A 15,059-nucleotide genomic window follows, 5' to 3' on the forward strand; every position below is an offset into this window, starting at 1 on the left:
TCTTCCGAGGGACAGGCTGTTCCGGGCACCGGCCATTTGCAGACTCCGAGGAGTGGAAGTGAGCCTCCGGGCCCGCGAGAGGAAATGGCGGCACGGGCAGGCCCAGCACAGGATCCGGGAAGGCGGCCGAGGGAGGGGAGCGGCCGGAAGGCCCAGGGGTGGGCCTGTTGGCGCGCTGGCGGCCCTCCCGAAAGAAATGGCCAGCGGGGCTGGTGTTCCCCGGGCGGGTCTGCGTGTGTCCGTGTGTGTGTGCACCTGAGTGTGGGCTCGGGCCGCCCGGGGGCCACACCGAGAAGGTCTACGGGCCCAGCTGCCCCACGGGTACCGTGGTGGGGACTGGGGGGGTTTGATGAGGCCGCGTGCGCGGCCTGCGCACCTCTGGACACAAGAGGCCTCGAGGAGGATGATTCTTACTGCAGGCCTTGGTTGTCTTTAAAGCGGATGAGACCGCATCAGACTTGGGAGACGGTCCGCGGTGGCAGGTGAGAGCCGAAAAGTTGGTTTGTATTTCCCCTCTTCGGGGCCTCTTAGGTGGAGACCAGAGGCCTGGGTTCTCAGGTGAGCTGCATGCCCGTCCCGGCCTCAGTTTCCCCATCTGTAAAGCAAGGGGACGAACCCTCCCCGCAGGTTGCCGGGGGCATCCAGTGTGATGATGGCGCCTGCCGTTTCTCCCCTCGATGGGGAGCGGTGGCGGGTGGGCCCTGGGGAAAGGGCCCCCGGCCTCGGGGCTCCGAGCCCCGGGCCGGATGGGAGACCCCAGGAGGGAGCAGCGGTGGGGGCCGCGGGGACTGGGCCGCTCCAGCGTGTGCAAGGGAGCCTCTGGCCCAGTGTCCTGGGAGCCCGGCCCTGCCCTGGGATTCCTGCAGTGGGTGTGCCCACACTTCCGGCCCAGGCGTGGGCGGAGGGGTCCTGGAGGCAGACGCGGTGCCTGCTGTTCCCTCCCGCCACAGCCGCCTGGTCGGGCAGCTGCTTTCCGCTCAGCAGGACGAGGGCTCCCACCTGAGCTCGCCGTGGAGGGTCCAGGCAGGCGGCCCCCCGCCCGCCGGCCGTGCCCAGGCACGTGTGACGTGGCGGTGGCGGCCCGGGGCGGTGGCAGCGGGGCGTGGGGGCTTCCGCGGGGTGGAGAAGGTGCCCTCCGGCTCGAGCCCTCGCGGTTGCGGGCACGCAAACGGTAAGTCGCCCGACGCCAGGACCTGCGGAGGCTCTCGGCGCCTGCTGGGGGGGGGGGGGGGCCTCAAGGATCTCCGGCCTGCGTCCAGGGGGCTCCAGCACCAGAGGTGAGCTCTGCCCCCTCCCAAAGATGGAGTGTCGCTTGGACGGCCGTCCCCCCGGGGCTGCCCAGCCTGTGGGACGGTGCCGGCGGGGGCTCTGGGAGGCGGCTTCCAGGTGGGCGCCCCTGGGCCAGGCAGCGTGTGGGCTCCGCCTTGGCGGATGCCGCGCCGGAAAGGGATGGCAGCTGCCAGGGGAAGGGAGAGCGAGACTGGCTCAGGCGGGACCAGCGGGGGGACCCAGAGCGGCAGAAACCCCTGCCTCGGCCCACTGGAGAGAGAGTTGGGGACCACACTGGGCTCCCCTCAGATGCTGCACACGAGACTCAGTTCCTGGGGGGTTGGGGGAGTATCTTTTGTTGACCCACTAAGTGCCAGGCCCAGGGCTGGCTGTTTTGACCTCTTTTTTTAAACATCCATTTATTTTATTTTATTTTATTTTATTTTATTTTATTTTATTTTATTTTTTAAATTTTATTATTTTATTTTATTTTATTTTATTTTATTTTATTATTTCATTTCATTTCATTTCATTTCATTTCGTTTCATTTCGTTTCATTTTAGTAAGCTTGTTTTCAGAGAGAGCAAGCGAGTGAGGAGGGGGAGAGAGAGAGAGAGAGAGAGAGAGAATCCCAAGCAGGCTCCATGCTGTCAGCACAGAGCCCGGTGCGGGGCTCAAATTCACAAACTGTGAGATCACGACCTGAGCCACCCAGGCGCCCCTCAGCATCCATCTTAAAATGCACAGTCTGCCTCGTTCCATTTCATGCTAACGCCCCGTCAGAGCCAGCCAGTGCCGGTGCTGTTCTGGTGCTGGAATAGGTGTAGACAGGGTGGCCGAGGGCCCTCCTGGTGTGGAAGGTGGGTGTTAGTGTTAGCAATTTTCTGTGTGAGAAAACCGAGGCTCAGAGGGGCCAAGGAACGTCCCCAGCGTCACACAGCTAGTGAGGGACAGCCTGCACCTGCCTCGGCTCTCTGACCGCGGGACCCACGCTCTCCCCTTGCCGGGTGGGAACAGCTGGGTGCCGGATCCCTGTTTATTATTTACTTCTTGTGGTTGCTGACCTTGGTGGGTTCTCCCCAGACACGCAGTACTAGGAGGGACCTGTCCTTTGCGCTGGAGTTCTCTTGCCCCCAGTAAGAGCCAGGATTGCCTCTGTCCCTTCCCTGCTACAGACCCTGTCGAGCTGGTCGTGGAGGTCCCAAGGACCCGTGTCTGGCTGGCCCCAGACAGTGCCCAGTGTGGCAGAGGCGATGGGAAGGGGGAGGTCAGGTTGTCATCCTTGCTGTCCGTGTTCTTAGGGCCTAGAGCAGGGAAACGTACCAGGCCCAGTTGATCTGCAGACTTCGCCACTCAGACACTGAGAATAAAAACCTTTGGGGGCTGTAGAAACCTGGAACAGGCAAGACCATTTTGCAGCCTTTGATGTTCTCAAAATGGCCCTTTCCGCTCTGTGCCAAATTCATACCCTTCCATTGTGCCGGGAGCCTGCGGTGTAGATGACGAGCTGGGGTTTTTCAAAGGTTCTTCACGTTGGGGCTGGTAGCAGACAGCACCGCGTGTGATGGGCCTGGGCCTCTTTCTCACAGAAACACCCGCACCTTGTGCCAATGTGGATAAGGTGGATCAGACGGGAGCCGGGCGGGGGGCGGGGGGGGGGGTGCATGTCGGCACCTGCTGAGTCTGCTCCGTGGCAGGGGTCTCAGCTGGAGGGGGGATCCCTCAGGTCAGGGCAGGACAGAGGTGCTGGGGTGCCGTATGTGGGCCAGGACGAGCTCTCGTGAAAGCTCTCTGCAGAGAGCTCTCTGCAGGTGCATGGGGACCATGTCGTGCTTAAGAAACACTGCCCTGTCTGTTCATGTGGTCGCTGCTGTGGCTCTCGTGCCCCTGGTCTCACAAGTTCCAGTGGGTCTCAGCATTGCTCAGAGGACACCCGATTGTCTCGGGCACCTCCCGGAGGGGCTGGGGAGCCTGCTGTGGCCAGACCCTGACTTGGGGTCCGGGAGGAGACAGACCGCATCATCCAGTGACTGGACCAAGCAGACCTTGTTGAGTACTGGGTCCTCTGCTAGAGGGTTAGAGCCGTGACAGGCAGATGTGTCTGTCCCCCACTCCCGGGCACAGGGACCTCAGTTAGCAGATGTGGGCAACCTCAAGGAGGCCCGGACCCAGTGCTGGGTCGGGACTGGACCCAGCCGGGCAGGGAGCAGAAAGTCAGCCTGGAGCACCGAGGGCCGGCCCGAGGAATCCAGGAGGCCTCCCGGAGGTGGTGGACCCACAGCCCCAGGCTCATTACTGCATCCAGCCCGGGGCCTGCCACGTCCCAGGGCCCTGGTGCCAGGCACAGCGCCGCCCCTCCCGTCACCCCACGCCAGCCCTGCACAGGCCACATCTGCTGCCGCCACCGAGCCAGAGCTCCACCTCCCGGGCTCTGTCCCCATGGAAACCACGGGGCGGGGGGGGGGGGGGGCGGAGAAGGGGGGGGTGTTCCTGCTGCATTTGGCCCGCTGACTGGTTTCCATTAGAGCCAGCCTGCTTTCCTTGAGCCCTGCCCCTGAAGTTCAAGGCTTGCTCCCCCGCCCCCCCACGGGGTTTCTCTCTGCGTATACTGAGCTCCAGCCTTCTGGGCCACAGGACTAGGACCTCCTGGGTGGAGTGAGGGCCTGGGGGGATTCTCCCCACCCCCCCACCCCCCCGCCCGGGCCCAGGGTCCCGCCCAGGGCCATGACTGCTCTTGTCTTGACCGGCTGTGGGCTCAGACCCTGTCCGTTCTTGCCCAGGTCCAACAGCTGCTGAAGGCCCCCGCTCCATCCTGGCTGGGCCATAGAAGCGGGGTGTGTGTGTGTGTGTATGTGTGTTGGAGGGGGGCGGTCAGCAAGCCCCTTTTCTCTCTCTGGGCATCAGTTTACCCGTCTGTAAAACGAGAGGGTTGAAATGTGTCTCCAGCTGGCTGCCGTGCCAGACAGGAGGAGAGAACGAAAGAGAAAATGAAGCCGAGGCATCACCAGCTCTCCCTGGTTCACAGTTCTGGGATTTTTGTTTGTTTTCAAAGAGGGATTTTTTTTTTTAAGGGAAGGAGTCATGGAATTTGACCGGAGATGGCTGTCGGAGAGCCAGCGGGAGCCCATGGACCCAGGGCTCGGGAAGGCCTGGCGTGGCTGCGGACAGCCGGGGGCCTGGGCAGCTGTGCCCGTGGGCTCCCCCTGGCATCTGCAGGGTGGCAGCGACCTGGCTGTGAATGCGGCGCGCGGAGGCATGAAACGTGCCCGTGACAGAATCCAGAGGGCTCTGGGAAACTACCCGAGAGGCTTCCGGAGGTCAGAAATGTGGGCAGAAAATGAGATCCAGATTTAAAAAAAAAAAAAAAAAAACCTGGCTGGCTCATCCCCCTGGGAGAGAGGCCTGGGAGAACACTGCTGCTTGCTGACTTCGAAATGCTTGCCCAGGGCTGGTCCACGGCAGCACCCCCCAGCCCCAGCCTGACGTCCTGGTGAAGGTGCTGCCTTCCCCTCCACCTCTCAGGAGCCAGGAGTTTTACCGAAGATGATGGGGGACAACTTGAGGACTTTGGCCGGACCTGCCTCCTGCTGGACCCTGCCACCGTCATCTGGGGACGCTTTCCAGCTTACGTACAAGGAGCAGAACCTCAGGAGCGACAGACCTTCGCAGCAGCCAGGAATGATTGGGGCAAATTGCCTTCCTCCCCGGGCCTCAGTGTTCTCGTCTGTGAAATGGGGATAGGAACACAAACCTGCAGGCACATGGGAATTAGGCGAGACTTGGGGTCGGGTTGGACGCACGGTGGATGGCGACATCAGAACCCCGCCCACCCCGGCCTCCTCACCACGAATGAAGCAGGCTGCACCTTCCAGATTGCCACACGCCCTGGGGAGGCTGACACCCGCCCAGCCTGGCCCCAGGGAAAGGTGTTTCGCAAGGTCGTGGGTATAGCTGGCCCTCTTCTTCGTCCGGGACCCCACTCCACGTTGGGCCTGCCTCCCCGGGGAAGCCCGAGGCCGCCTGGGTTTGCCAACAGATCTTGGTGGCGGGAGAAGCAGCCGACACCGGGAATGTCATCACCGCAGCTCAGAGGATGGGCCTGGTGGCGTTTTCAGCTTGCTTTCCCGGGCCGGAGCGACTTGGGTTGGAGCAACCGCATCCCGGTGGCCTCCACCCTTGTGCGTCCCAGCCCGCCCTCCCTCCGTGGAAGTAGGCCGCCGCGAGAAGCAGGCTGTGGCGTGGCCGAGGTTGATTTAGACATGCGGGGAGACTGGGATAATGTAGGAAATGAAGGAAATTTCCCCAGGGAAAGGGGAAGAAAAGAGAGAGGAGCTTAAGTGCCTCGATAATTATAAAGCATGGCGTGGTGATTTATGGCCAGCAGGCAGGCTCCTCTGGTCTCTGCCGCCCCTCCCCTCTCAGTCCCTCGTGCCCCCGGAGACCCGCTGGTGGGGGAGGCAGTGAGGCCAGCGGGCGCCGCCCAGCACCCAGGCCCTGCTTTGTGTCCTGGGGACAGAGCCCCTCTGTGTGCGAGCCCTGACGTCCGCTATCTGGGGCGACCTCCCGGGACACTGGTGAGCTGTCAGCCGGGGAGCCGAGGCCTGAGAGGCTGAGCCCCTCACAAGGATTCTTAACGGAGGAGCCGAAGCCAGACCGGCTGGCCCAATAGAGCAGTGATGGCCAGGGTGGAGGCGTCACCTCTCATTCTTGCTGCAGGGGGAGGTGGAGCCGGGGCCACGGATTCGGGCAGAGGCCAGGAGGTGCGTTTGTCCGGCTTGGGATCTGTCTGGGTGTGCCCTAAAACTAAGTGAGGGCACGGCTCGCCATGTTGGCCAGGCTGAGAGCGAGGCTGGTGCTGGCCCAAGGGGGCTACCTGGACAGCACGCCCTTTGGGGCCCAACTATGGGCAGCCCCTCACCCCCCCCCCGCCGCTGCGGGGTTTCCTCTGCTGGGACCAAAACTGTCCCCTCCCTGCCTCCTAGAATTCCTGGGGGCTGTCCCCCAGCTGCTGACCTGCAGGCTCGCCCTTGACTTCCCCTCCCTGCCACACCCAGATGGTGCCCAAGTCCTGCCAGTTCTGCAGCTTAGACTGTATGTGTCACCCATACAGGGACGTGGGATCACCATGCAGGCGTCTGCCCCAACTGCTGCCCTGTGGGGTTGCCTTCCAGGTCCTGGCTAAAGTCCAGTCTCCCCCCTTCGGGGGACTTGAGAGTCCAGCAGCCTGGACTGTCCCTCCACGTTGCCATCCGTCCACTCTCTATGGTGCAGCACAGCGTCACCTCCTCCTGGAAGCCCTCCCTGCTCCTCACCTGCCCACTGCCCTGTAGTCCCATGGCTCCAAGCTTGGGTGATCCGCTCATGTCATGTGTCTGCCCTGGAAGACTGAGCCTCTCCAGAAGGACAGGCCAAAATCACCAGCCTGGCACAGGGTAGGCTCTTGGGGAACATTTCATGAATGAATGAAACGGGATCCAGAGACTGAAATGGAAAAAGCCGAGGCTGTGAATCAACTCCCTGCACTCAGGGCAGCAGCATGAGCCACTGGGCTGGCCTCATCCCCCGGGGCACCCGGGCTCTCGGAGAAACGGGACAGAGGCTACTTTTCCACCCCCACCAGTATGTTCCCTTCTGGGAGTAAGTTGAGGGGCTTGTGAGCCTAACCCTAACCTCCCCACAGACCACGTGGAGGCACCCTGAGCACCTCTGGCCCATGGAGGGAGGATTCCAGGCCACGGGAAAACCACGGCTGCTTCTCTGGGGGTTCCAGGCGGGAAGACCAGGCTGTGAGAGGTGTCCTAGAAGGCTCTGGGGCCATTTCCCCACCGCGTGTCATTAACAAGTACTGGCACATTCTGTTTAGGTCGGACGTTTCCAGTTCGTGAGTTTCCCGCACGGCTCTGTCGCGTTGCGGCCTGTGGGGGTCCTCCTCCTCCAGGAAGTCCTCGAAAATGCCAAACCCCCCCCGGCCTCTTCCCCCCCTGCGCCTCAGTCGCACCTCCCGCACCCCTCTTCTTCCCCGTCGTTCGTCTTCACGGGTCTGTGATGAGTGAGGGCATCGGTGCCCAGACCTTTCCGAGGGCCCTGGCGTCTTTGTGCAGCCAGGACAGGTCTGGGGCAGCTTCCATTAAGGCTTTTTTTTTTTTTTTAATGTTTATTTATTTTGAGAGACCAAGTGTGAACAGGGGAAGGGGAGGGAGATTTGGAGAATCTCAAGCGGGCTCCATGCTGTCAGTCGAGAGCCTGACACGGGGCTCAATCTCGTGACCTGAACCGAAACCAAGAGTCAGATGTTTAACTGACTGAGCCACCCAGGCGCCCACCATTAAGGCCTTTTAAAAAGCGTTCCTCGGGGAGGTGACGCCTCCCCGGCTCTGCTGTCGGCTTGCTGTGTGAGCTCGGGCCCGTCCCTCCCCCCCTCTGAGCCTCCATTTTGCCACCATCTCTGTGACCTCCACTGCCGCCATCTGGTGAGTCTCTGGAAGGTTCTGAGGCCCCAGGTTTGGAGCGGCTGCCTCGGGTGTCTGTAGGTGCCCCTGGGTCTTCGGGCTGGGACCCCACTTCTGGGGGTCTCCCCTGGGGAAGGGGGAAAGATCTAGGCCCACAGACAGAGGCGTGCGTCCTCATGCCTCTCCGGAACACGAGAAGCGGAGCAGCCGGGTAGGGTCCGGCGTTGACGTCTGGGCCAGGCGGCTGTGACGGAGCCACCGGAGGGCACGCCGTGTCGAGACGCTGCAAGGAAAGGCCGAGGCAGCCCGCCGTGACACACAGCAAGCCCCTCCTGGGAGCGGGTCTGCCCAGGGCTCAGCAGAGGAGGGCCGAGCGTCTTCTGCGTCTTTCTCACTTGCGCAGATCTTGTTGAATGAGGAAAACGTCACTTAAGCCACAAAGCCCACCGCCTGGCCGGGGTGACACTGACTCACATCATCACCGCATATTGCACCCCGAAACCAGAGACGTTGATGTCGTGGGGGCCGGCAAGGCGGCGCCCTGGCCGGGGCGTGTTTGGGGCCATTGAAAATGAGCAGAGGCGACTTGGGGGGGTGCTGAAGGGGCCGCTGAGGTTGGGGAGCGCGTGGGGGCCCCTCAAGGCCGATGCTGGTGGCTGTGCTGCAGCGTCGGGGCGGGGCCCATCCTCAAGCGTCCGTCCGCGTGCGGAGCGTTCAGAGCGTGATGTCTGGAAGGGACGTCTGTGGAGCACAGTTCTGTGGTCACGTTAGCACTGGGCCCGGTACTTTGCCCTTAAGATACCTTGACATCCTTTTCGACAAACCCCGACTCCGTAGAGCTCAAGGCGGGTGTGCGAACGGAGGTGCACCAGGGAGCAGCTCACTTTTCCGGAACCGAGTTGGGGATTAGCGTGGTGTCGGCAGCTGACCTGCGGGAGGACCCCCCGTGGGCCCCGACACTTGCCGTCGGGAGTTTCGTGTTCGTTCGGCTTCTGATGTCGGGCGATGTAAATGGCTGCTTTTTAAGCTACAAAACTGGGGCCCAGAGAGGCCAGGCTTCTGAAGGCCACGGAACCCGGAAGATTCTACGTGGCCGTCTGGCGCCGCAGCCTGGGCTCCTCCCCGGGGCCAGCGGCTCTGCCACTGGATGCCGTGTCCTCGGGGATCTGGGCTTCCTGTGCCCTTACCACGCCAGCCATCGGCGCCCCACGTCCCTGCCGGGGCCGTGTTGACCCCAATGAAGCCGCAGGATGTGGCTGCCCGCAAGCTCACGGCCTACTTCTGACCCCTCCTGGCCTGTCTTGGGTCCCTCTGAGGCCTTGGGTGTCCGACAGGACCCAGGGCCAGACCTCCTTCCTTCCCACTTCTGCACCTAAGTCGAGGGTGTGCTCTGCGTGATTCATTAGCAACTGGCTCTTGTGGGGAGGATGTTTCTCCTACACGTGACCTTGGAGAAAGGCCAAATTTAATGCCGAGGAGACGTGTGGACTAGGCAGGCCGAGCCCTCTGGGGGTCTGGGCTTCCGTGGCTCTGGGCCCTGCGGCTCGGCCAACATCAGGGTTCCTGCTGGGGGCTCTGAGCTCCTGCCGCACGGTGTCCACTCGGGCCCCAGGCGACTTGGTCACTGGTAAGACAAGAGGCTGGGAAGGAATTTCTCCAGGATGACCCAGAGTGAGTTGTCACATGTCCTCAAAGCATCGGGGGTGGGGGTGGTTGGGTGGGGGCAGGGCACAGGGGTGGTGATCATGCTGTCCGGGGAGCCCATTCGGCCTGAGTGTGGAGCAGGCATCGCATCTAATCTTGTGCGTAAATCTGAGGTGTATGTCACTGTCTCTGTGTGACACTTTGGGAGCCTGAGGCCCAGAGAGGCACAGGGACTTGTCCAGAGCTGAAATGGGACCTCGGTGGCCCCCGGACCACCCTGCAGATAGACACAGGAATGTTCCAGAGACCAGGGATACTCATGGGCATGGGCGTGGGCAAGGAGGGGACCAGGGTGGGGCCCTGGTGTTGGTTCTGAAAGATTTAAGCACCAGCCTCATTGTGACAAAGCCTTGCAGGTGACAGAAATGCAAGAGAAAAAGCTGCCAAGGTGGCCTGGGCTGCCCCGTCATCCGAATGACCGCACCATGGGGCACAGGCTCTGAGGGGGAACGGGGTCGCAGTACAGGGCCCCTGGGTGGTTCCGGGGTCCCGGAAGGGGAGCAGTGGTACGCATCATTACAAGCCAGCCCCGGGCTTGTGACTTTTGCTTTTGTCCCCTGCAACACGGGCCACAGCTCTGGGAGGCAGGCAGTGTCTCCCACGTCCCAGGAGGAGACAGGGCAAGAGAGGATGATCTTGTGCCTGGAGCCGTAGCCCAAACAGAGGTAGTAGATCTGGCCGGCTCCCCACGCTCCCCTCAACCTGCCTTATGACCTCTGGAACCTGGGGGCCCAAGCTCGGAGTTGATTAGTGACCCTGAGACAGGCGGGGGCCCCTGCCACCCTTCCCCGCCCCCCACACCATGTGGGCCGGCCTGTTGATGGAGGACAGCGTCGGAAGGCTCAGACAGCCCAGAGGGGGAACGCTGGACTCGGCAGATTTTTAGAGGCACCGAGGGCAGGCCACACAAGGGCTGTCTAGCTCAGGAGCGAGCAGAGTGAAGGTGGGAAGACCGAGAGAGTGCCTCGGTGTGCCGGTGCCCGCTGGGGCCTCTCCTGAGTGGGTCCCTGGGGGACACTCAGCCCTCTGTTCTGTGCCGTCATTGGGAGAGTGGGTGCAAGGATATGGGAGCCACAGAGTATCCCAGGGGGAGAGCATGCTGTCAGTGCTGCTCTGAAGTTGGAAGGGGCATCCTGGCTTCACATCACCCCCCCGTGGGCAGCCGTCCTAGAGAGTTTTCCAGCCGTGGCCACGTGTGGTTCCTGCGTCTCAAGGGTTGGGCCAAGAGCCACACCTGCTCCTGCAGCTGGAGCCCAACTCACCTGCCAGGACAGAAGTTTCACACCCCTTGTGTGTCCAGAACAGGCACGGGGGGGGGGGGAACCCTCCCCCAGCTCCCCGGATATACTGAATTGGGCTATTTGCAAAAAGGGGCGTCGACTGCTGGGCCTGCGGGCACGGTGGTGTGGGAGCAGCCCCTGCCCTGCTCGCCGTCCAGAGGGAAGAGTGGCTGCCTTCTCTGTTGGCTCCCTGGTGCTGTTTTGGGGGCTCCTTCCCTGGGCAGGCCCCAGAGCAACTGTCCCATCAACTCCCGGTGAGGGTGTCAGAGACAGCCTCGCCCGAGGGATTTCCTGACCAGCCCCGGGGGTATCTTGTAGGCTCGGGCAGGTGGGCCTGGGGTTCTCAAACATCAGTGCACAGGCGGGGGGCCCCGTCCTGCTGGTAGGAGAGGCCGGGAGGGCGTCCCAGCCCGCTACGCAAGGGCTGTGTGGTCTCAGGGCAGTCCCCTCCCGGGGATGGCCCCCCTGCTGTAAAACGGGACAGTGAGCTGCTCCAAGTCAGAAGCCCCATCTTGCAGCTAGGGAAACTGAGGCTGAGCTAGGAGAAACAGGATTAGAACCCAGAGCTGTGTGACTCGGGGGTCTGAGTCCACACCGCATACGATTGGGGCATCGGGTTCACAAGCTCCTGTAGGTCTCCGTCAAGGGGTGACATTGGGGCTCCGCCCAGCATTTGGGGACTGGGAGTCCAAGCACATCCTTGGGAACCGAGCAGCAGTCAGGTCCCCTCTGGCCTCTGACAGCCTTAAGAGTCCCATGACACCCATTGTCCAGGGCCTCTGCCAGGAGGGCTGTGAGCCACTTGGTGGCTCCAGGTAGGACCTGCTCAGGTGACGGGAAGGGTCCCAGGAAGGTCGCATTCCTGAGGGGACAGAGCAGCCACATTCTTGCACCTGGGGTGGGGGGGGGGCCTATGGGAGCCTAGGCATGTTCAGGAACCTGGGGGCGCTGACAGAGGGCTGGGGAGGAGGGTGTGGAAGGGAACCAGCACCTGGGACTCGGTGCTGGGACTCTCCTCCTCCAGGCCACCGTCCACGCCCAGCCTGGGGCAGAGGCAGAGTGGGTCTGTTTCTTTCTTCGGAGAGTTGGACTGGGTCTCCCGTTACATATGCACAGACAGGGGGTGCCAGTCCTGCTTCCGGAGAGCCTGCGACCCCAGACATAAGCCTGAGCTGGGCCTCGGAGTCACCCTGGGCCGGATGTTTTGCTCCGTCCGTTCTGGAGTGTCCTCTCACTGGGAAAAGACCCAGAGTCCTGTCTACACCATCTGAGTCCCAGCTAGCAGACGATGTTCCAAGAGTGGGGGGCGCTTGCCGTCATCCTGGGTGCTGGGCAGGGGCAAGGCTGTGCCTGTGCGAGGCTGCAGGGGTGATGGTTCCTGCTGCAGAGCTGCTGGCCTTGGGGGAGGCGGGCAGGGCGGGACTCTGTGAGCTGATTGCAGGGGACCCCCAGACCACTCTGACCCAGGCGGCATCCCTGGAAGAGTGACCTGAACGATGGGTATAGGGATAGGTGTTTGATGGCAGGAGAACGTTCCGGGCCCAGGGGACAGCAGGTGCCAGTGCAGGGCTGGAACAAGGGGGTGGAGACACCATGATGGCAACCTCACCGTCGGCCCTCTCCCTGCAGACACTGGAGCCGTGTGCGGCTGGGCTGCAAGGAAGCCTGTGGTTGGGGCTCAGTTTTGGGTGGGAGTCCTGACCAGGGCGTTCAGACGAGGCTTTCCTTGCAGTCGGTAACCTCCGGGTGCTTCGGCACCTGCCCGCGGTGCACGGTGGGCCCGGCCCATCTGTGGGTGGTTGTGGTGGGGAGGGTCACACTGAGCCCTGTCCCATTCTCAGGGCCACGTGCCCCCAGGGCCTGCCCGGCTGATTGCTCGGTCACCTTGTGTCTTCTGGGACGTGCCTCATCCCAGAGCACCCCCACGGAAGCGGGACCCATCGTGGCCTTTGGGAGACACTCCAGGACTGCGTGGCCCAGGTAGATGGTCTTTGTCCTGGGCCGGGGCAGGGAGGCAGCCCTGGAGGCGGGCCGCCTGGCCAGGAGGGGAGTGTGAGCCCATCTTTCAGAAGATTCTGGCAGCAGGACCCACCCTGCCCAGAGCTCCTGAGGGATTCGTTGGCCCCTGGCAGGTGGATGAGATCCTTCTTCCAGGGTGGAAGTGAGGTGTGCGCAGAGCATAGGATTCCCTGGCCTGCCGTGTGCCCGTGCCTCTCAGTCCTGCAGCCCGAGTCTCTGAGTCACTTCCTCGAAGCAGACGGGATCAGGGACGGCCAGGAGGGCCAAGCTGTTGGCACAGAGACTCTCCTGAGCCAGTTCTGACCGTCGGCACCTGCGGCGGTGGGGGTGACGGGCGCGCCCGGCCCCAGCTGCGAGCCGGCAGACTGGACGGCTCCTTTGCGGCCTCAGTTTACTCATCCCTAAGACTCAGGGTAGGTGTTCTTCCTGGTGGAGTATTGGGGACACAAAGTAAATCCCAGAGCATGCATGGCTTCAGTGAGAGGGCCCAGGGGATGGGACAAAAGTCTTTGCACACGGGACGCAGCCAAGAAGCACAGCGGTTTATACTTCACTCAAAGGCAGCAAACTCTCCGGGTGTTTGGGCCGTGCCGGGCTCTTTCCGTGCTGCAGCCCAGCAGGGTCCGGTCCCCTCCCTCCGTTATTTCCCGTTTACGTGTTCTGGTGCTGCGGGAGAGGAGACGGTGAATTGAGGCAGCGTGAGGACTCGTGGGTAGCCTCCGCCCCAAGCGGCCAGGGGCCTTGTCAGCAGCATCTCTGAGGCAGCCGGGAGGGTCTCCGGGCCCCGGGAACTGGACCCCAGGCCTGCTGCGGCCAGGGCCACAGGCTTCCGGTCAGTTCCACGGCCTCGGGGAGACATCCATGTGGGGAGAGGTCTCCGTGATCTGAGCAGCTCTGTGTGGCGGTCCCGGGTCTGTTTGCACCTGCCCGTGGCAGGGGCTGCGTGGGGCCGGCCGGGGGTCCAGACTGGCTGTTTCCCCCGAGGCTCTCTGTCCATACCTTCTGCAGTGTTCCGGAACGGCACCTCCAAACCCACGCTGCTCCTGGGACAGCCACTGCCAGCCCTGAGGGCTCACGGGGGTGGCCACACCATCGCAGGGGACTGGGCCCCAGTATCCAGATCAAACCTCCTGGGGCCCAGCCCCACCTGGCCCTCGCTGCCGTGTGGTCTCGGGGAAGCCGTGGCCTCTCCCTGGGGTTCTGTTGCAAAAGGGGCATCCAGACCTCTTGTGCGTCCCCCTCGGCACCAACAGAAGCGGAAGAGGGAGCCTCTTTTTCTGGCCAAGAAGTGGGCGGGGCGGGGGGGGGTTCTGGCTTGGGAACAGACACAACCCACCCCTTGTAAAGATGAAGCCTCTGCACGTAGCCCCCACTGATCACGCGGGCAGAGAGGGAACGAAGGTGTTTTACGTTCTATTTGCTTCTGTCATGCCACATAAACAAGTAGGCGTAGAACTATAAAAAGTGCGTACGTTTACGTTGAAGCTTCGAGCAACATAGACAATGCAGAAGAATAAAAACAAACGGCTGAAGAAATTAGGGCAGAGGGAAAATCAAAGTTAGGCCTAGCCGAAGCCAAGTCGTGTAGAAGTCTGCCGGTTGCCGGTGGGGACCTGTAAATTCAGCTCTGAACTTCTAGCGTCCAAAGCCAAGAGGAAAAGACTATCCCTTGCAGGAAGTGACGTTCAGAGAGCGTTTTCTGCACCAGTGATCCCAAGAGAGCTGCCTGGGGCTGACGCTCCAGGATGCCCCAAAGCCCTGGACCAGGGCGGGTGGAGAGGAGGGCCCTCCCTCACACTCGGCACAGCCCGTGGTCCCCTCATCCTCGCCAGAGCCTCACGCACTCTGTCACTTGACTGTCCCCAACCCGAAAAGCCTAGTTTGAGAGAGAGGCAGTGAGGGGCCCCGGCCGAGCCATCAGGCCTTGCCGAGGCTGATGGCGAACGTCTGTCTCTGGCCCCGAGTCCGCATGTTTGCGGCCCAGAGACGGACGACCCCAGAAAATCGGGGTGTTCCGTTCCCAGTGTTTGGGGCACACGGTCACAGCTGGGGCCCTTGAGGTGACCTCACAGGCTCTCCGGGCAGGGTGGGTCGGGGCAAGGGCACCGCACGTATCCTGGGGGGCTCTTTCCCGAGACTCACATAGCATCTCTCTCCTTCCAGGACTCACCCCTGCGTCCCGTCACCTTGTTCTGCAAGTGACCCCTGACGTTCAGACGACCGACCGTGCACCACCCTCAGGTCAGTGCAGCACCTTGGACATTGAAAGTCAGGGCTCCCCCTCCCCCCAGGTACCGCCCGGGGCTGGGCACGTCTGGAGCGGGACACGCGCACGCAC

At 62.4% G+C, this 15,059-nt stretch overlaps 1 protein-coding gene across 14 annotated transcripts in view; it reads left to right on the forward strand.

Moving 5' to 3' along the window:
* The window catches only part of LOC113602680 (collagen alpha-1(I) chain), a 65,161-nt gene that overhangs the window by 38,150 nt on the left and 11,952 nt on the right, over nucleotides 1–15,059 (forward strand). For 9 of the 14 annotated variants that reach the window (XR_008288909.1, XR_008288910.1, XM_027070447.2 and 6 more), the window contains exon 2: nucleotides 14,885–14,962. Coding sequence is in view for 6 of the 14 variants with exons in the window: in XM_053199518.1 (XP_053055493.1) it covers nucleotides 14,885–14,962 (78 nt within the window). In the remaining 8 variants the exon portion in view is untranslated. The other 5 variants (XM_053199516.1, XM_027070449.2, XM_053199520.1 and 2 more) reach the window with 4 other exon arrangements.

Source organism: Acinonyx jubatus, chromosome B4, assembly GCF_027475565.1.
Source record: "Acinonyx jubatus isolate Ajub_Pintada_27869175 chromosome B4, VMU_Ajub_asm_v1.0, whole genome shotgun sequence".
In the NCBI taxonomy this organism is placed as follows: domain Eukaryota; kingdom Metazoa; phylum Chordata; class Mammalia; order Carnivora; family Felidae; genus Acinonyx; species Acinonyx jubatus.